The sequence below is a fragment of the Drosophila innubila genome (genome assembly GCF_004354385.1).
Source record: "Drosophila innubila isolate TH190305 chromosome 3L unlocalized genomic scaffold, UK_Dinn_1.0 0_D_3L, whole genome shotgun sequence".
Lineage (NCBI taxonomy): Eukaryota > Metazoa > Arthropoda > Insecta > Diptera > Drosophilidae > Drosophila > Drosophila innubila.
In genome coordinates, this window is record NW_022995376.1 from 11,666,990 (window position 1) to 11,688,914 (window position 21,925).

Sequence of the window (21,925 nt, forward strand, 5' to 3'; positions counted from 1 at the left end):
TACGCAATGCTTACACAGTGCCAACTCGAACTTGAACTACATGTACATTGCACATTGAAAATTAGCTGCGCAGATTGCTCCCATTTCAGAGTGTGGCACAGGCCACACCACGTGACAAGCGAATTAGTTGGCCAATGCCTGCATTGTTGTTGGCCTTTTTTGGGGCACACACACACAGACAGTGGGGAGACAAAGACGAGGACAGCGGCAACAGATCAGCGATCTCCAGGCAGCCGAATCGCCCACAGCGCCGTTCGCTTTGCTTTGTTGTCTCTCAGCCAAAGTAACAACAAAGTAACTTTGGCTTCGTCGAGGGCATCACAAGTTGATCATGCAACTTGCCAAATACATTGATATCTATATACTTATATTTATGACAAAGAAGTAAGCATACTTGTACAACTATTTTAATTCAAGGGGAATTCAACAGTTGAACTTAATGAAATTATAAATATTTTTAATATTATACAAATTATTTCACTTGCAAAAAAGTTGTCAGGCAACTGATTAACTGATTTAATTTTAGAATTGCAGCCTTTCTTAAGTCTTTAATTTAAAAAAATTTAAAATACTTAACAAATATTTGTTAAATTTTTAGAATTGCGAGTTGAATAATACAAAATAAATATAAAAAAGTGTTGAACAGCACTATTTAACTTTCTAATGACTTGTAGACTGAATCATAAGATTTCTCAATTCACCAAGACGTGTAGGATGTAAATAAATAAAAACATTGTCTAAAAATAGCCGCTATTCATCAATTAAAGTACTTTGTGTAGTGGTAAGTAATAATAATAATAATAATTGTTAATTCATATCTTAAATACATTGTTTGATTGCGAAATAAATAAATGAAATATTTTATTTGAGTCAGCCTTAATGCATTTAAAACCTTTGCATCAAAAGCGATAACGTTTAATAATGTTTAATTATAAAAATATTATTGCGAAAAAAGCAAATAAATTTGTATTTATACATTGTGTTTGAAAAGTCGCAATATGTCTAAGTTTTATTACATTTTCCAGAGCATCTTAATTTCGGCGTGCAAAAAGAAAATGTTGCCATTCATGTCTTTGTTGTTGTTGTTGTTGGCTCGTGAACTTGTAAGCCAAGTTTGTAACTTAATATTTTGTTAGCTGTTTGTATTGTTGTTTGCATTGTCTTGGCAGTTGGTTGGGTTTGCGTTTGCGTTTTGCGCTATTTATAAACAATGTGTGTTGAGTACGAGAATATATGACGATTGTCTTACAATTAAGATTTCATTGTGAGATTTCCTGGGCCACATGGCGTATGCGCAATGTATTCAATTTGCCAATTGTTGTTGCTGTTGCTGCTTGCACTTGCAGCATAAACATGCAATAATTTGTTTAATTAGGCGTAAATGAAGCTTACGTCGACGACGACTGCGACGCTGGCAGCGCTGTCTGCCGCATCTAATGGAGCGTGGCTGAATTTAATAGCTTTGACGGGTTTTTGCTTTAACCTTAACACGAGCTGCAACACTGTGGCAAGTGAATCGGTGTGTGTGTGGATGCCACACCCTATTTTGATTGTTGCAATGCTAATGCAACAGCAGTATTCTTGCAGCCAAAAAGGCCATAAAACGTGCCGCGCATAAGTCAAGCCAAAAGGCCAGGCCCAAGCTAAGACCAATCGGCCAGTCGACCTGCCAATCGATCGATCGAATGATCATTTAAAGCTTCAAAAAAAAAAACAACAAAATACGATCGTCGTTTCGGTGGCTACTCAACATTTGATTGCACATCGTCCGGCAAATCGATGGCTGGCTTTTGCCATTCACGACGATAATTCAATTAATTGCGAAAATGTCCTAGAGACAAATTCATATTCATATTGCAACAGCTAACCGCAAACGGGGGTGATTGCAACAAAGTGTAGACAAACGATCGGATCGTGTCTGTGATCGTGTAACTTTTCATTAAATTTCATTAAATTCTTTTATGCGATAGCAAATAGCAAAAATGAGCGAACAACAACTGAAAAAAGATAGTACAAATTGCAAACAACTTTGGCTGATCTTCAACGCGCAATCAACTGTCGACGATCGATGATCGTTGCTTTGCTCCAGCTTCAGCTTTATGCATTTTATGACTTTGATTTATTTGTGTAAATTATTTTCGTAGCTGTTACATGGCAAACTCTCAAACAAGACGACTTCGTTGCTCGAGGAAGTGTTTGCATGTCTCTGCGATCTGCGATCTGTTGGATTGAGGATTGGGGATTCAAGCTGTAGTTGGAGTTTAAGTTTGCGATGGGTTTTGCTCACTGTTCGTCAAAGTTATTAGCTGTCTACAATTGTCAGCGCTGGCTGACTGCAATCCTATTTCCATTCCCATTCCCAGACCCATTACATAAGCGAGAGCAATCTCTAACCCAAACTGTCTAGCTGTCGAACTGTCTGACTGTCGATCAGCTGTGCATAATTTCAATTTGATGAAGCACATACGAGGCGATAGATGGGTCTGTTGATAGGCGCCGTTAACTGACTTACCCTACGGCTAGTGACGACTCCCACTCCTCATCTCTCTCTCTCTCTCTCTCTCACTCTCTCTCCGTCTCTCTCGTATTGCACGCCCGCTTAGCGTGTTTAATTACAATTGGGGGGATTTGGGATTCGGATTGAGCACGGATATCCGCGTACGTGTTGCGCATAGACAACATCGATGTACATACACTCAACACACTGGACTTCAGCTCAATCAACGTCAGCTGCAGCTGTCGCTTAACGCTCTACTGCCTATTTTTGGATAGCCTGACCCATAAATGCCCAAGCCATCGTCATACTCAAGCACTTTGGAGTTTGCCTACAAAGTCATCCCCGCAAGCGATTACTTTATCAATCAGTTTGCAATAATTGGAGAGTGATATAATATTTGTGATATCTATCTTAAATTTGAAAATAACCTTAAGCTGAAAAAATACATAATACAATTTCATAAAGAGAATTTAAAATGATAAACCTTTCAAAATAAAGAGTTTTAAGATGATATTACTGAAAAACTATTCATTGCAATTTATTTATCTTATTACTAGGTAATGCACTAGAATGCAGTTATTGATGAATTTTCTTTAAGTACTTGTAAAACTTTAATTATTATTAGATACATCGAGTTCTAAAAATAATATTAGGAAATTTTAAAATTATCTATATATTAACTTCAAATATAGCACCAAAACAATAAAATTGTAAGCGGAAATTAGGAAGTATCTATCACTTATCTAACACTTATAAGAACTAACACTTGAGTATGTAAATTTTATTTTTTTACGATATGTTTCCGAATTGGAACCCTTACGATAAAATGTATTCTCTTCAAATTGTTACATTATAAAATCTAATGAATAATTCACACCTTGTTAACAATCAATTAAATGGAGCTTGAGCATTGTTAAAGTAACAAACTTCAAGTAAAATATGAAGGCTATTCAGTTCTGAATTTCAGTTTAAAACCCTATTTTCCCTCTTTCACAACACCCCCACCATACCCTTTGTCCAATTGATTTTGCTTAATGAAAACAAATGAATTTATGGGTTGTCGCTGTTGTTGTTGTATTTGTTGTGGTTGTTGTGAGCAAGACTTATCCCAGACACGCACGATCACCTCTCAAAACGGCATTGGCTTTGCCAATTTATGCTTTGTTTCTCACTTGACGATTTATGGCGAAGCAACAACAACAAAAATGACAACAGCAACAATGGCTTAAGTTTTACGCACTTTTTAAGCCAACAATTGTTGTTGTTGTGAATTATTTAAACAGCACTTTGAATTATTGTAATTCGCGTGAGGCAAACGCATAAATTATTTAAGTACCGTTGCAACGGCCAGCGACATTGGAACTGTCCTCGTTCCACGCTCCCCCTACCTCTTTCGGCCAAGAAACTTGTGATGGGTGGTTGGGTGGCAAGTGGCAAAAGGGGAGGGGGAATGGAGGGAGCGACCCTTGCCGAGTGATCGATGATATCGCTAATGAGGCGCAAGTTCTTTTTTGTATTTTTTTTTTTATTTTGATGGAAGCTTCAGCCAGGCCAAGTTAATCCGTCAGAACGTTAAAAAGCTTTTTAGCCCTAGCTGTTGACCAAAGTTCAAATGGGGAGGGAGTTGAACCTTGGACCCTATGGTCTGATTACCAGTTGATTGTTACAATTCTTGAGTTTGAGTGCGTGGACACGCCATTTGGCGCACTGCAGATACATGGCAAACAGATACAGATACAGATACAAATGGTATGGCTACAGATACAAATGGCAGTTGAAGTCGCCGCACACGCAGCTGCGGAAACGAAAATCAATGTAGGTGAAACAAGTTCCTCGGCAAAAGCCAAGCTTAAGTGCTTGCCAATATAGATGCAAATCAATAGACGAATACATATTTTTCTCTTTTTTCGGCTTTAATAGAATTCTCGAGGCAGGCAACAAGACGAGGAGACAGACAAATCCAAAAACCGCAACCGCAAATCAGACAACAACAACAACAACAACAAAAACGCAGTGCAGGCCCAAAGGCGCCGCCGCAAAGCACTTGAAACACTCACAAAGAGAGAATGAGACAGGGAATCGAATAAACAAGTTGCTCGATCTAATGCCGGCTGTGATTAGTTGAGAATTTCCGTTTCGGGACAACAGCTGCTCGTAAATCCAACAAAATTTTAATAATAAATGCGGCAAATGCAGGCGACGAATCCAAAAAGCATTCATGCCAAAAACTGAAGCTGCTGATCTTCCAAGAAATTTTTAAACTGATCGCGACCTTGAACTAAAATCTCAGACATATTTCGCAACTCCTTCTCCATCTCTTTCCCTCTTTTAGATAAATTTTTGTGTGCTATGCACGATAAAAAAAACTCTGCAAGTGCCTAATAAAAATATCTGGAGAATTAGCTATGCATACACGTAGCTTGGCAGAGAGTTTTGGGTGCCTCATGATCATTCTGTGCAGATAACATAGGACAGGGCATGATTATGTAATTTAATGAGACAACTTCTACGTGAATTGTTTAAATTGATTCAGTAGTCATTTATTTGAAAAGCTCTGAATCAAATTTATTATGAAATGATCTTCTCTTAAGATCTCATTTTGTCAATTGATCATTCCCCTGATAATTTAACTTAATTATGCTATTAAAAGGGTTAACTTTTACGTGTTTTGCTTAAATTAACTCAGCAGAGGGAGCATTAAATCTAGAACTTTGAAGAAAAGACGCTGATCTTACAAATTGATCGCCGCTCTACGCTCTAATAAAATACTTAATATTCTGAAATACTCAGTAGTTATCAATAAAAGAACTCAGAAAAAGATTCTGTGACAACGATCTCGACAAATCTAAATTATTTACATATGAAGATATTTATTTATTTTATTATGTAGTTTCATGTGCTAACTAACTTTTACGTGCTTATTATTTAAATATACTTAGCAGGGGAGGTCACATTTAAAATTTCTGATGTCCCAACTATAATATACCTAATAATATAATAAAAATTGTAATGATTTTAATGTAATAATAAAATGATCTTGTCAAGACGAACATATTAAATAACTAAAATACAATATTAACTATATTAAAGACTTCCCTATGAGAAAATTTTTACAAATTACTAGTCGTTCCACAGATAATTTCACTAGAAAAAAACACAATTCTGCAGAAATGATCAAGGCTAGTCTAAAATAAATACCTGAGTCAATGATCGATGATCAATTAATATTGAAAGCTTTTCGATACTGATTTTAATATATATGTAGAGTTATGTATCTTTTCCTAAAAATCATTTAGTAGTCAAAGAAGAGATATCGAATTTCTGAAATGGTTAATGTTGCTATCTTTTGATCAGCTCAATCAGTTTGTTTCTTGGAGTAACTTTTTAAGCAGTAACTTCGACTGATTGGCGAATAAATTGACACGTTTTATAAGACTTCTCACAGGCAAATAAAAAAAAAAAGATTCTGGAAAAATACGTTTTTTGATTTGTTTGTCTATGTGGCACAGTAATAACATTAAATAATAATTTATTTATTTGTTGCTGTTTGTTTGCTTGCAACCTTCGTCGCTGATTTGACATAATATTGAGATATTATTTATCTTTCTTGTACGAGAGTCTCTACGAGTTGTATGTTTGTCTGACATTTTTGCTGGCGAAGAATGCAAATCTGCGTGTGGAATATGGAAAAATTATGCAAAAATGGCAAATGGCGAATGGTAAACAAATGAGGCGGGCGCATAAAAAAATTTCACCTGTTGACAAGGCGGGCCAAGGCAATCAACCATGGCCAAATATGGCTAGAGCTGCCCTAGAAATTGCCAAAGCCGCCTGCCTAATGGGCACCTAGAAAGTTAACAATCCGAAAAATCAGTTAAGAAATATAAAAACAAAAGGCAACAACAATAAAAGACTGAACCGCATGGCGGAAGTGCAAAAAAAAACATAAGTAAATAAATAAATGTGTATTTAGTTATTGGAAAAAAACTGGGCAGGTAGGTCGACTGGAACATGGCCAGGTAGGTGGGTCACAGCCTTATAACTAACTATTGCTCTGAGCCATAAGCTAAGCCACATGTCGGCTTTGAGCCAAAGACTAAGTCAATAATTACCCGTTGGCGAAAAAAAGCGTGAAAATGCGCTTCCTATTATTAAGTTGAATTTGTTTTGGGCGCGCAATTTAATTTATATAACATTAATCGATTATAAATGATAAATTAATATGGGAAACAAATTGTATGGGCGGTCTCGCGATCTTTCGATTCAACTGCTCTTCTCAAAGCGTTTCTGAAAGGCGTAAAATCATCATCGTTGTCAGTGGCAGCGGCAGCATTTGAAGCGCCAAGTGGTCGACAAGTTGCCAAAATTGGCAAGGCTTAAATGGACATGACAACAACAACAACTACTGCTACGACTTTAAGCTGCTGACGTCTTGCTCTTGGTTTTATTTTTATTTGGTTATTTCCTAGCCCGCCTTTGTCCAAGTAATTTATGTTTTTGCTTTGTGTGTAGGCGGCTTGAACATTTGAATTACGCATACGACGCGTTGTCTTCAGCATGATTACAATCAGTTGAATCTCTTCGCCAAATATGGCAAAGAAGCTACGTTCTATTATGATTTACATTAGCATATTGAGAGCGTTAGTCATGTTGCTAAACTAACTTAGTTAATGGCCTCACGAATTATGTGCATTTCCTCGTGTTATTCCTCTCACTCGCTCTCGCTCTGTTGTGTGGCAAGTGTTGCAACTAAATGATGCTCAATTGTTATTTACGGTTTCTACACCTTTCACAGGCAACTTTCAACTCTGCTCAAGCGCACGAAACACATTTAAATGAACTGATTTATGGCAATTTGATGGGCACATTAAACAGAACTCCCTCGTGTTGGCTTCATCTCCCTTTTGCCTCCCCTTGCTGCAGCTACTGCTTGAAAAATACAAACACTTATTAAATATTTAAGGTTTTTATTTGGTGTGCTGCGCACATACGACAACAACAACAACTGTAAGCACACACACAGAATGACAACGAAAATTCTTACAACGTTTCAGTGCCAACTCTTTTCGTTGTTCTTGTTATTGTTATTGTTGTTGATGTTGCTGCTGCTGCTGCGTACTTTATTATTAATTTTAAGCGTGGGCAACACAACAACAACAACTAGAACTACAACACCCACAGCATTTGTCAAGTTGCTTGGATTTGTTGTTGTTATTTTTGTTTTCTTCTTAAATGTTTTTTTTTCTGGTTTTTTGTACTCTTTGCTGGCCGCATTTGTTATTACTTTTTGTGGTTTGTTTTGTGGCTTTTGTTTTATTTGCGATTAGTTCTTGCAATTTGCACACAATTCAATGAGCGTTGTTGTCGCTGTCGCAGTCGCAGTCGGCGCTTGCTTCTAATTGCATACACGCAAATTACTCATACGCCGCGTTTGCGCTCGCATAATTATTACTGCTTTGCCTGCCACACATCAAATATAATTCTTGCGTGGGCCGTTGGCAATAACTACAAATACTACAACAACAACAATAGAAAATCAGCTAACATTTGTGTTGGCAACAGCGAGCGCATCCTCCTCATCATCAGCAGCTGAATAACAATTATATCTATACTTTTTATATATACATATATACTTTTTGCATTTTGCCATTTTTATTTATTGTTTAACAAATATCACTCCCTTACACCCCCTCTGACTTCTTCATCATCGTGGCCCTGCCCCTGCAATGAATTGCTTTTATGCGCTCATTTGCATATTAAATAAGTGACTTGAGGCTGCTGTGCCTTTTAGTTGAGACTCAAACTGAGACTGCATTCGTGTTGGCTGTTGTTGTTGTTGCTGCTGCTGTTGTTGTTGCTGCTGTTGTTTGCTGTGTGGTTAGTTTCTAAGCGGCAGCAGCTGCCGCCAATGCAAAGAACGTCGCCATCGTCAATGTTGTAGGTTGGACAGCGTATTACGCGACGCAGCTATAATATACTTATTTTACTTATTTTTTATCTCTGTTCCTTTCTTTGCTTGCTTTTCTCTTTTAACTCGTATACTCGATTTGGTTTGTTGACGCAAAACAAAGAAAAACGCGCCAACTGCAAAGGGCACACGTTTATTTCCCATTAGCAAGTGCAACATTTTTAGTTGTAGCTCAACTGCTCAGGTACAGTGAAAACTGCCACAATTGACAAATTGTGATTTGTGATTCATTAAGTAGTTGATTCATTGATCAGCTTCCATATTTTTTTTTGTGTGGGCAGAATTAATACTAATTAAATACAATTGCGACTGAGACGAAAACAAATTATGCATTTTAAGAGTTGGAAAGTTATTTAGTAGCCACAATTACAATTGGAAAAGTAATTAAATGCTTAAAATGCAAACGTTTAATGCAGTAATAAGTTAGACTAAATGGATTAATTTTTAGAAAAAAAAATACTCATCATTTACTTAACAGCTATTTTTACTGCAATGACATTCCTTAACTTTCTTAACTATTACTAATAGACTGGCCCTTGGGCTTTTCCATCTTGACATGAATGTGCGAGCGTTCCAAGAAAAGTTATACTTACAAATAACGCACACTTTAAGAATTTAGAAAACGTCAATAATTTAAATGGAATATTATTCTCAATTTTATTGAAAATTAATTTGTTTTTAATAGTATAAAATTGCTCCCATTTTGCATGATTTTCACATAGACTGATTATATAAACAAGTATTAAGCTTTTCCATTTTCACATAGTAGATCTCATTGTTATGTTACTTAACAAAAGCGTTTCGTATACCTTTCCTGGAAGTTGTTTGGCATTAGTCAGCCACTTGTCTTATTAGTCAGTCAATGGATAAAAATCGAAAAATAATTCAAGTTGAAGTTTGTAGCCAAGTTAAGCTCATATAGCAGATGTACACACACTCTCATTGGCCAGGCCTTTTAGAGAGTGTTTCAGGCTCTCAAGTCTTAGATAACAATTAAGCAAATAAATTTATGCGTCCAAATAACACATGCAAATCTCAATATTTAATCAAGCAACAAAGGAAAAAAAATACGAAATATATATAAGTGTAAATATATATCTATGAGTATTTATCAAAGCTTTGGTGACTATTTTTTGCAGTCATTTGGCGAAACAAGTAGTTGTATTTCCTTAAACAAAAACTTAGATATTGACGGGCAGAGAGTTAAACTTGTGCAACTCTCTAAAGTGTGTGTGTGTGTGTGTGTGTGAATAATGTATGTGTGTGTGACATTAAACCACACACAAACAAGTGCGCCATATTTGGAAATTGACTTTGCAGCCAAGTTAGAAATATCTATCAACATTTATTTGTGTGCTCGCGTTTGAGTTCAGTATTTGTACCATACATATATAGTATAAGTAGACTTATAGATACATTTATACAGATACATATGTATATACGTGTGTGTTTTTGCTTTTTAACTGTTTACGCTACCCACTTGTGATGGCCAGCGGCTTGATAAATAATTTTTTAGTTTTATAAACACAAATTGACACTTCAAATTGTTTGCCAAAAAACCAAAGAAAAAAAAACTGAAATCGATTGAAAGAAATTGGAAAAAAATCTGGCATAAAGCATGAAATCAATTTGAATTAAGCCGCCCCATTTTGAAGCATGTTGCACGCTCAGAGTTGTTGCCCCGGGGGCAATATTGAAGTGGTATGTTGTCTGAAATTCTGGAATATATCATGACCTTAAGCACAAACACTTCGCGGAATTGGCAAGGCAGGTAGCAACCTGTTTGTTGTTGTTGTTGGCGATTTTGATTTAAATCGGCAAAGATCTAAAACATAATATCATCGGCCTCTAATGCCGCTGCTGTGGGGCGTATTTCGTATCAAGAACGACCCATAAATGAATTTATGATCTTGAGAAGCGAAGGAGGCTCTCCATTCGCATTATCTTTGCCAAACAGCTTGCGGCTGTCGCGTTAATTAATTGTTTGCCTACCGATTACACCAGATTTGCCCATACATTCTCATTATTTAGTACAACAAACAATTATGATACAGTCGAGCTTCTCCACTAATTACAACTGATGGATTTGTGTGCCAAATGCACAAAACAAATCAGTTTAAACGGACCACGTCAAATATAGTTAACAATTTATTTAACTTTAAAATTAGCACAATATTTTAAATAAATATTCAAATCACGTCACAACCCCAACAGAACCCGTAAAAATTTCAAGAATAATAACTAATTTCAAAATAATAATCATGGCAAATAAAAGCACCCAAAGTTATGTTTGAATATATTTTTAACTTGAATAATATTCTTGGGTAGATTTTATATGAAGACAAGGGTCTCCAATAATAATGAAAAAGACAAGAATATTGATAATGATAATGATAAGAATATTCATTTTCAGATGTCCTACATATTCTGCTTTTGACCATAAACCGATTTGGTTGTTATGGCTTAAGCATTTATTTAACGAACTGCACTTGCGAGTAGTTCGATGGAGCAGTGAAAAGTGAGAAACGTAGAGGGAAGTTTATTTTCTTATCGGAATTATTGTTCCGCGTAATTGATCTAGTTTGTTGGGTGGTTGTTGCTGTTGCAGTTGTTGTTTTCGGAAAAGCGTCAATAGGCTAATAAATATTATTTCAACTGTTGCTGATGCTGACCGCTAATAAGAAGGCAAACAATTCATTTTATTTATATTTTTTAACGTTGCGTTTTGGGGCCAGGGAGTTGATAGCAACACTTTGAAAATGAAACTTACCACAGAAAACAAACACAAAATTGCTTATAAACTGGCAGCCCAACACCTGTGGCACTTGTTGCTCTTGTTATTGTTGTTGTTGCTGCTCCAATTTGTGAATGAGCTTAATTGCATTTATCGATAGCACTTTGTTTGGCTTGCGTCAAAGTTATCGTTACTCGTTTCTAGTTGCTGCTGCTGCTGCTGCAGTTGTTGTTGTTGTTATTGACGTTGTGGTTGTTGTTTTAATTAGCAACACATACACATTAACTAATACACACACACAGACACAGAGAGGCAGACAGGCGCATGGCAGAGCGCCCACGCAACGCGCCAAAAGAAAACGCGTTTATTGAAAATGCAACAGCAACTGCGACTGCAATTGCAACTGCGACTGCGACAGGCGACGACGGCAGCAGCCGCTTAAAGAACTTTGGTAGCTGCGCCAACAGCTCAGCAGCTCCCAAAACCGAAATAAAACTAAATAGAACGACAAAAAGCAATTTTGAATTGCAAACTTTGTTGATTCCGACTTTACCGCCGAGCAATAACCGATTCGCTAGAGCGCTCGCGAGTAACTGAAAATGTTTCAAACTTGAATTCGCCCGTTGACCGATCAGCTCTTCTTCTTATTCTCAATTCTGTTTTCCGTTTTGTGTGTGCAAGTGTTACGCGTGCGCGCCACGACTGCTCGCTTCGAACACCTAAAAGCGACTGAAGTTAAGAGAGCAAATCGCTCACTCCTTCGCCGCGCGACACTTACGATCGTGAAGAATTGCGGCTCCATCAGCAACTCTCTCTTAAACGTGCGTAAGCAAGAGAATCTGTGTCTGCTCGGGGTTGATTAATTCTGATTTATAATAATAAGTAGTTAATTTATAAATAAATATGCAATAATAAAGGTACATATGTCATGATTAAGGGTCTCGTGATATTTTCTCAAGTTATTAAATTAATGTGTTGAATGTAATACACAATTTTTAAACCGGTTACGGCTTAAACTTTTATTTTGCGGTTAACGGCTTAATACCGTATTTATAATGCCGCAAATAAATAAACACGTTATGGTATAGTTATAAACATGTTGCAATGTAGACCAAGACATTCATTACAATAAAAACTATTTTTCATTTTAGTTAGCTTGCAGTTTCAATTCAAATAAAATCTAACGTTTCGAAATTCAAGTCGCTCAATAAAACTGCAGCTAAAATTGACCAAAAAAATACTAAAGTGTGTAGCCCTGGATCAAACATATGCTTTCGCCCAAATCATCTGTGTGGGAAACGAAACTGCCATCTCTTTCTACAATACGAACGCGAATGCGTCAAATTTATAAAATTTATAAATTAAAACAAAGTGCAACATGTTGGCGAAACGAATGCAGCTATGGAGGGCGACGAATGCGATGTTAGCGTTAAATACAACGACCACCAGGGCAGCCACACAGGTAAGCGGCAATTGGCAGGGCCGGCAAATGGCGCCAGCGGAGCTCCCTATGACATAACCTGCAAAGTGCGGTTTGTTATGAATGAAATGAATGAATCTGTGAATCTTTGCAGATGTTTCCAACTGGCAGCAGTCGGGACTTGCACATGTCCAGCAGCTGGAGCAATCAGCTGACGCTAAAGCCTTCATCAAGGCTGCTGCCGCTCTCTCTCTCCGCTCCAGTTGGATTGCGATTCGCCAGCTCAAGCACAGATGGAATCCCTGCATCAGTGTCCACCAAAGAGCTTGTTGACCTGCCTGCGATACCAGAGGCGCCAGTAGCGCCCTCAGCCGTGGACACAGAAACCCTAATGGAAACTGTTGCTGCCGCAGCCGGCGAACCTTCGTTTGCCTCCATCGGATTGGGCGGCTGGTCGCCCGTGGGCATGGTACAGAACTGCATGGAGTTTGTTCATTGCACCTGGGACATACCTTGGTGGGGCACCATTGCCTTGGGCACGCTGGCAGTGCGCACCATCATCTTTCCCCTGGTCATCCTGGCACAGCGCAACTCGGCCAAGATGAACAACAACATGCCGCAGATGCAGGTCCTGCAGCTGAAAATGACGGAGGCCAGACAGTCCGGCAATGCCATTGAATCCGCACGCTATGCACAGGAGATGATGCTGTTTATGCGGGAGAAGGGCGTTAATCCTCTAAAGAACATGATTGTACCACTGGCGCAAGCGCCGCTCTTCATCTCCTTCTTCATGGGTCTACGCCAGATGGCCAATACGCCGGTAGAATCGATGCGGGATGGAGGTCTCTTTTGGTTTACAGATCTGACGCTGGCGGATCCACTGTATCTGCTGCCCGTCATCACCAGCGCCACATTGTATCTGACCATTGAGCTGGGCACGGACAGCGCGCGTCTGTCGGCCGCCAACATGAGCACCATGAAGTACGTGCTCCGTGCTCTGCCACTCGTCATCTTCCCCTTCACCATGAACTTTCCCGCCGCCATTCTGATGTACTGGGCCTGCAGTAACTTCATCTCCCTGGGCCAGGTGGCATTGCTGCGCATTCCGTCGGTGCGGGATTACTTTAAGATTGACAAGATGCTGACACATGCACCCAGTGCACTGCCGGCCAAGAAGAAGACTTTTGTGGGCGGCATGAAGGAGTGTAAGTTATGAAAACTATCAACCAAGCCAGAGTTCTGTTTAATTGACAGCTTTGTTGCTACTCACAGCTTGGGACAACATGAAGATCTCAAAGGAGATCGAGGAACGACAACGCTTGGATGAGATTCGCTTTGCCAAGGCAGGAAAGGGACCACTGGTCAAGACGTACAAATATGATCCCACCCAGCCACGCACGGACATGGGTCAGGCCAGGATCACGGGTAGCCTGAAGCCTCCCTCCAAGCAGCAGTAGCCGTTGATGTGAAGAAACCCAACGGTGTCGTTGTTAACGTTACCATAGTCTTTAGTTCCAAGTCAAGTCCCAAGTCCCCCGATAGTTATCGCATATGTCTTATGCTAAAATATAATATTTACTATAAACAAAGAAACAAGAATATATGTATATAATATTAGCTCCTGGCTGAGATGCACTGATTGATGACCTCGGCCAGATGCTTGTTCTCCAGGGCTGCAGCAACGCGTTCCTTGTCCGCCAGTTGCTTGTTCACGGCAAATTCCGAGGCATGTGTGCCCGGAGTTATCTCCACGGTGACCTTGAAACGAGGTGGCAACGAACGCAGCAGCTTCACTCGAATTGAGAGACCAATCAGCGTGGCCATCGAGCAATGCGGAATTGTGGGCGTAAAGTTAATGTGCACTTTATTCTGTTTGTCGCTGATGGAGATAAGCTCCTCCTGCACCACATGCAACTCCTCCAGAGTCAACGGATGCTCCGGATCATTGATGTTTCGTATCAGATCTGCAATTAGCAAACACTTAGAATATTCCAAATTAAGTCGCATTTATCAACAAACGCACCAAAAATTTCACGCTTATCAAATGGATCTGCAACGGATTCATCTTCCTCGTTAGCTGTAATCACACGCTCCTTGATTTTGCCGTAGACACTAGGATTCAAATTCTCAATTTCTGTCGGCATTTTAAATATTTTAACTGTTAGTTTCACGATATATTTAACTATTTACAAATTATTAAAACTGAGATTGATTTAATCAACCAGTGTGTACACAATTATTTATATATAATAAACTTATTTCGCCATATAGTATTTTCTTTACACTTTATGCACACACTGGTGCGCATTGAACGTTACCAGATTTGAATTCATAATTTTGATCTGCGCAATTAGATTTGAGTTGAGCAATTAATAAATTAGAATTTATTACAATGTCCGACTAGTACAGTTCCCAGAAAAGTTTTTTTTATCTATGCGAGATAATTTAAGCAAAAGTATCATCTTACGTAAAACCTGTAATTAGAGGCGTTTGACGATTATATTTATGTGCATTTCAATTAGCTTTCCTAGTACATATTTGCACTCATTTCTAAGCATCCAGCTAGACGTGCGCAGATAGCCTTTTCGCAACAACGTGCTAAATATAGATGACTAATAAGCCGGCTAGCCAAAATCCCCGAGCTATACTCGTACTGTTATAACGCGCAATTGATCAGATCGGATAGAAGCTACTTGGCCGCCTTGAGCTACTTATTGATTCGCATATATCTCGACATACAGGTAGCATTATTTTGAAAGATGTGGCTGCTGTTTGACTTGACGTTGATTTTTACAGCTTATAATTAGCTCGATCATTTTGAATATCAATTGGAAAAACAAATATATGTATGTATATATACAATTCAATACAATAATATTATTGATATATAGAAACGCGTCTGTAATATCGTACAGTGTTAGGGTAAGTCAATTAACACCAATTAACTAACTGGCTAACAGCAACGACAAACATAGCTATACTCCCTACCGGCTAGAGAGATCCGCTATTCCATATAATACGCCGGCAGTAAAGCAGTTCCAACAGTTCGCAGTCAATATCTTACCAGACGAGTTCAAGATTGAATCAACGGTAACCGGAAAATGAGAAAATTTGTAAGTTACACTATTGATTGTGTGAACTAATAAAAATTTATATTTTTAATTTATTATAAATATATTTACAGTTGATCTTTGTGGCCTTGTGCGCCATTTGCCACGCCGCTCCTGCAACTAAGGATCCCATTCCTACAGCTTTAGACTCCAAGGCTACTCATACTCAAGATCACGCTGGATCTCATGCTGACAAGGAGCAGACGGTTATACATCGTCAGAAACGCGATGAAGATGCTCCTGTAAAACCAGACTCTATCAAGGCTCGTGAAGGACTGCAGCACGGTCATCAACAGCACGCTCAAGCCGTACCAGAGATCCTTATCGCACAAGACGCCCTGCCTCATGATCACAAGAAAACCAAACGGGACACTCATGATCACGACGTGGGACACGACGCTCTGTCACTCCCGCGAGACACTCCCGCCAAGCCAGATTCTGTCAAGGCACAAGAGGGACTACAGCACAATTATGATCATGATCATCATGCCCAAGTCTTAGGAGCACCTCATGATCATAAGCAAACCAAGCGTGACACTCCCGCCAAGCCAGATGCTGTCAAGGCACTGGAACAACTGCACCACGATCGTGATCTCCTGGCCAATGTCTCACCAGTGAGGAGTTCCGGACACGATGCCCTGACCCATGATCATAAGAAAACCAAGCGTGAAGCTCCTTCCAAGCCAGATTCTATCAAGGCACAGGAAGGACTACAGCACAATCCTGCTCACCTGTCCGCAGTCCAACCAGTGACGAGTTTCGCACACGATGTCCATGATCATAAGAAAACCAAGCGAGACACTCCCGCCAAGCCAGATGCTGTCAAGGCACAAGAGGGACTACAGCACAATTATGATCATGATCATCATGCCCAGGCCTTGCCAGAGACTCTTGTCACTCACGATGCCCTTCCCCATGACCATAAGCTTTACAAGCGTGAAAATGTTACTCCTGGATCACCAACAGGATCAAAGGACATTGAGCACGAGGGTAGCAGCACTCCACATGGTCCACTGCGTCATCGTCCTGTGCCTGTCGCAGAGCTCTTCAATAAGGCCAAGCCCAGCAGCAGCTCAGAAGAGAGCAAGGAGAGCAAGGAGACCAAGGAGACCAAGGAATAAACTACAACCTCATCAAGAGTGTTATATATATAGCTAAGCTTGCCCGATATTTTATACGTCATATGACGACATCAGTAATAAATGACAAATAAATAAAAGTATATTAACCATGTTAAAACATAAAAATTGAAATAAGTTTTTATTTATTTTTAAGCACTTTTAAACGTGCGAAAACCATGGGAAACTTTTTATATGATTATCTGTGATTATTAAATAACAGTTAACTAACTGTTCCCATGATATAATACAAATATTACCCTACCATTCAAGCAGGTTTTTGCTATAGTGAGTAACCCAGCATTAAGATAACCGGTTCTCAATTAAAATATATATTAGATGCATCTATAAATTGTATGCCCTAACGGTTTAAAACTTACTGCATTCTAAACTAAAAACAGAAGGGAATATTGTTCGATCTTGATAAAATTCATTAATAGATTATTATTTTAGGAAGTGAATATAGTAATAACATATATGACAGTACTAAAGTTTTTTTTTATTAGCGAAACCAATGCAGATTGCAACAGATTGTAACAGCAATCATATTAAAGCGACAAAAGTAATCCGATTGAATCAGTTATCTTGGAAATATTCTGAAGTCAAGTTCGTGAAAATGAAAATATTGGTAAGCTCCGTTTACTTATCTTAGCAAGCATTAACTGAAATGTTTTCAATCTTTCTATTTCCAGTTAATTTTATTGGGTTTGTGTGCCGTTTGCCTCGCCGTTCCCACCATACCTGTTTTGAATAATCGTCAAAAACGCGCAGTCGGCCCGATTTGGGGAGGATGAAGGTGTATAATAACTTTGTGTCTATGTACAGTATATAACTGACAAATAAATATATAATTGAAAAGCATCAACAAGTAAGTGACTATTTTCTTATAGCAATTTCCGTCTGACTGTATATCAGACCAAATGAACAATAATGTTTCATTTTATTTATTTTATGTTATTGCGTTTCTTAGTTGTTCTTTCTTTTATTACCTCAGCAGACCTTTCCACTATTCTTTTAATTTATAATCGATTCGACTGTGGATATTTACTCAATTTGAAAACATTAAATGGAAATAGTTTATGTATTTACATAAAATGTCCTTCAAAACTAATTTAATAAAACTTAATCACAATAATCTTCTAATATCTTACTTGGAGATTTCTCGGTTACATTGAACTGTTTAAGATGGCGAATTTGGCAATATAAGACGAGTTAAAATGCGTTACGATTTCATATTAAAATAAATTAATAAATGTAAGCGAATCAAATGCGGATTATCACACATCAAGGTAAATCCTATAAAACGTGACACGAATAAAGTGATTAAAACAGTTCGCTGGAATTTTCTTTAGAGAAAACATGAACATATTAGTAAGTCCCTCTTTGAATTGTCCTTACATGTCTTTCTAATTCCCTCAATTATTTATAGTGCATCTTACTGGCCCTGTCCGTCGCTTGCCATGCCGTAGCGGGTGTCAAATTCAAAGGTATAGATTTGGGCGGCTTACACGTACATTTTAGAAGAACCGAGGACGGAAAAATCATTGAATTTCTAAAGATGGCGGAGCCGTCAGCCAGTAATACCATTCGTTAAGAGTAGTAAATCAAAAATAAAATCATGGAAAGTTCAGAAAAAATATAGTCTCATGCCGATTATGTGCCTGCTCTTGTTGGATTCTGCTATTCATTTTTCAACAGTCTTCAAACTGTTACTTCAATTTTCAATTTCGTCTTAGCGCTTAAATTTTTTATTTTTTTTGATAAGATAAGGTTTGGTTGAAAACTCAATAAATAAATTTTAACTAGAATATTTTTCTGAAATTCTACTTGAAAATATCCTGCTTAGCAATCTGAAACGAATTAAACATGTGTTAAATTTCTAAATTAAAATAAATTGAAAAATGTTGGCATATCAAATGCGGATTAATACACACTATTGAAAGTATTGTATATAACGCGACAAAAATAAAGCGATCCAAACAGTTCGGTAAACAGTTCGCTAGAAGAAAACGCTTTGGAGAAAACATGAAAATATTAGTAAGCCCCTCGTTGAATTGTCCTTACATGTCTTTCTAATTCCTTTAACTATTTATAGTGGATTTTACTGGCCCTGTCCTTTGCTTGCCACTCCGAAGCGCGTGTCAAAGTGCAAGGTTTCGGTTTGGGTGGCCTACACATACATTTTAGATCAACCGACGACGGGAAAATCACTGGTATTCCAAAGGGGGCGGAGCCGTCAGATGTTAATAGCTTTCGTTAAGAGAAAAAATTTTAAATAAAATCGTTGCAATTACATATAAAATATGGTCACATGCCGATTATGTCCATGTACTTGTTGGATTTTGCAATTAATTTTTCAACTGTCTTCAAACTGTAACTTTACTTTTCAACTTGCTTCTAGCGCTTAACTTTTTTTTTAAACCAAATAACTAAATCTTTATTAGATTAATTTTCTGATATTCTACTTGAAGATAGCCTGTTTAGCAATCTGAAACGAATTAAAAATGTGTTAAATTTCTAAATTAAAATAAATTGAATAATGTTTGCATATCAAATGCGGATTAATACACATTACCGAAAGTACCGTATATAACGCGACATAAAAAAGCGATCCAAACAGTTTGGTAAACAGTTCGCTAGAACTTACTTTGGGTTAAACATGAAAATATTAGTAAGACCTTTGTTAAATTGTGTTAACAACCTTTTCTTATTCCTTTTATTATTTATAGTGGATCATACTGGCCCCGTTCGTTGCTTACCGTTCCGAAGCGAGAGGTTTCCAGCCTCTTGGTGTGGGTGGCATTCCCATGCCTTTAAGAAGAACCGCGACGGAAAAATCATTGGTTTACTAAAGAGGGCGGAGCCATCAGATGTTAATACATTTCGTTAAAAGAGAGAATTTTTAATAAAATCGTTGCAAGTACATATAAAATATGGTCTCATGCCGATTATGTCTATGTACTTGTTCGATTTTGCAATTCATTTTTCAGCAGTCTTCAAACTGTAACTCTACTTTTTAACTTCCTTTTAGCGCTTAATTTTTATATTTTAAATCTAAACAACTAAATCTTTATCAGATTATATTTCTGATATTCTACTTGAAGAAAGCCTGTTTAGCAATCTGAAACGAATTAAACATGTGTTACATTTCTAAATTAAAAAATTGAAAAGAGGTTGGCATATCAAATGCGGATTAATACACACTATTGAAAGTATCGTATAAAACGCGATATGAAAAAAGCGATCCAAACAGTTCGGTAAACAGTTCGCTAGAACTTACTTTGGAGAAAACATGAAAATATTAGTAAGTCCCTCGTTGAATGGTCCTTACATTTCTTTCTAATTCCCTTAATTATTTATAGTGGATTTTACTGGCCCTGTCCGTTGCTTGCCATGCCGTAGCGGGTGTCAAATTCCAAGGTATCGGTTTGGGTGGCCTACACATACATTTTAGAAGAACCGAAGACGGAAAAATCATTGGATTTCTAAAGAGGTCGGAGCCGGCAGCCGTTAATACCATTCGTTAAGAGTAATAAATCAAAAATAAAATCGTGGAAAGTTCAGAAAAAATATAGTCTCATGCCGATTATGTGCCTGCTCTTGTTGGACTCTGCTATTCATTTTTCAACAGTCTTCAAACTTTAACTTTAATTTTTAACTTTCTTTTAGCGCTTAACTATTTTATTTATTTTTGATAATATATTAACATAAGGTTTGGTTGAAAGCTAAATAACTAAATTTTAATTAGAATATTTTTCTGATATTCTACTTGAAGATAAACTCTGTAGCAATCTGGAACAAATTCAAAGTGTGTTGAATTTCTAAATTTAAGCAAATTGAAAAAATTTGGCGTATCAAATGTAGATTATTATACACTATTGAACGAATCATATAAAACGCTACACGGAAAAACGATTCAAACAGTTTACTGAAAATTTCTTTGAAGTCAACTTTGAAAAAATGAAAATATTAGTAAGTCCCTCGCTTAATTGTCTTAGCAGGCCATAGCTTAGGGACTTCCTCACTCCTTTAATTTACAGTGGATCTTATTGACCTTGTGCGTTGTTACTCACGTCCAAAGAGCGCCTCGCGGTGGCGGGCACAATGTCAATTTCGGTGGTCTACATTTTAACGTATTCTTCAGAGGTACCCCAGACGGATAAGTTGTTGGTTATCTAAAGAGTACTAAGTAAGCTACTCTTAGTCGTTTGTATAATCTTCTTTCAAATAAAATTATTTTTCGCCCTGTGACAAAATTGTAACAATTGCAAATAAATAAGAATCTTTAAGTGTCAAATTTGAATCACATAAACAGTTTCGCTAATTACTCGCTAATAGTATAGTAAACAATTATTTAAGAGCTAAGAAGATGTGCTGACACATGCATCTGAGGTGCCAAAGAATTCGTCAGACTTGTAGATTGGCACCGCTTGAAATTCGCCCTCAATTAGATTACTTTTTGGCGGCGTTAAAAGTGAGTCCGCGGCAGATAATTTGGCCCTTAATGGTTTCAGTAGCAGACCTTTTAGACTGTATTCCGTGACATTGAGCTCCTGCTCGGCCACATCCACAGAGCTCTCCACTTCGTTTAGGTTCTCATTTACTTTGGCCACAAACTGCTCCAGGTTGTCAATGCGCTTTCGAAGCTCTCCAAAGTTATCACTGAAACTGAGAATGCTGCACACGTGATTGGCCATAATGCTGTTGGATTCGGCACGCACCTAAAATGCATAAATTTATATGTAATATATAATGATCATTTCATTAATTTATCTTTACTTACGGAGGCTAACACCGTTTCGAACTCGTCAAGTCGGGCGAGCATGTCGTCTATGTTATTGCAAATCGGATTAACCTGCCAACAAGAGTGATTACAATGTGAGAGTCAATGAAACAGAGTCAATAAAAATACCTCTTTGTCCAAATCAACAGTTTGTATGATTTTAGCATAATCCTTTCCACTCTGCTCAACCATTTTTAATCAGCTGTTGCCAAAATGAAAATACAACAGAATATCAACAAGCTAAAGTCGATAAAAGATGAAATCTATATCGATAACAACTGCAACTAGTGGCATT

The 21,925-nt window shown here is 37.8% G+C and overlaps 5 protein-coding genes across 10 annotated transcripts in view; 2 read left to right on the plus strand and 3 right to left on the minus strand.

Moving 5' to 3' along the window:
- LOC117786504 overlaps positions 1 to 11,449 on the minus strand; it is a 35,145-nt gene extending 23,696 nt beyond the window's left edge. Inside the window, exon 1 of the mRNA XM_034624801.1 lies at positions 11,236 to 11,449. The gene's annotated coding sequence lies outside the window, so the exon portion shown is untranslated. The remainder of the gene's footprint in view (positions 1 to 11,235) is intronic.
- A 1,048-nt stretch (positions 11,450 to 12,497) lies between these two features.
- LOC117789207 (mitochondrial inner membrane protein OXA1L) lies at positions 12,498 to 14,208 on the plus strand. The gene is made up of 3 exons (XM_034628290.1): positions 12,498 to 12,661; positions 12,774 to 13,824; positions 13,892 to 14,208. Exons 1-3 carry the CDS (start codon positions 12,578 to 12,580, stop codon positions 14,074 to 14,076), a joined length of 1,320 nt encoding a protein of 439 aa, XP_034484181.1. The 5' UTR covers positions 12,498 to 12,577; the 3' UTR covers positions 14,077 to 14,208.
- On the minus strand, positions 14,172 to 14,851 carry LOC117789210 (MIP18 family protein galla-2). Its single transcript, XM_034628297.1, has 2 exons — positions 14,643 to 14,851; positions 14,172 to 14,583 (listed from the first exon to the last, which is right to left on the minus strand). The coding sequence occupies exons 1-2, from the start codon at positions 14,761 to 14,763 to the stop codon at positions 14,234 to 14,236; spliced, it is 471 nt and encodes a 156-aa protein (XP_034484188.1). The 5' UTR covers positions 14,764 to 14,851; the 3' UTR covers positions 14,172 to 14,233.
- A 742-nt stretch (positions 14,852 to 15,593) lies between these two features.
- On the plus strand, positions 15,594 to 16,976 carry LOC117789208. 6 transcript variants are annotated; one of them, XM_034628295.1, is made up of 4 exons: positions 15,599 to 15,732; positions 15,804 to 16,133; positions 16,236 to 16,292; positions 16,428 to 16,976. In XM_034628295.1, the coding sequence occupies exons 1-4, from the start codon at positions 15,721 to 15,723 to the stop codon at positions 16,848 to 16,850; spliced, it is 822 nt and encodes a 273-aa protein (XP_034484186.1). In that variant the 5' UTR covers positions 15,599 to 15,720; the 3' UTR covers positions 16,851 to 16,976. The 6 variants fall into 6 exon arrangements, with proteins under 6 accessions (XP_034484183.1, XP_034484186.1, XP_034484185.1 ...); XM_034628292.1 differs by having other exon boundaries at positions 15,594 to 15,732; positions 16,236 to 16,976; XM_034628294.1 differs by having other exon boundaries at positions 15,804 to 16,292.
- Positions 16,977 to 20,694: 3,718 nt separating this feature from the next.
- LOC117788423 (biogenesis of lysosome-related organelles complex 1 subunit 4) lies at positions 20,695 to 21,895 on the minus strand. Its single transcript, XM_034627188.1, has 3 exons — positions 21,760 to 21,895; positions 21,631 to 21,702; positions 20,695 to 21,568 (listed from the first exon to the last, which is right to left on the minus strand). The coding sequence occupies exons 1-3, from the start codon at positions 21,820 to 21,822 to the stop codon at positions 21,209 to 21,211; spliced, it is 495 nt and encodes a 164-aa protein (XP_034483079.1). The 5' UTR covers positions 21,823 to 21,895; the 3' UTR covers positions 20,695 to 21,208.
- Positions 21,896 to 21,925: the final 30 nt, after the last annotated feature.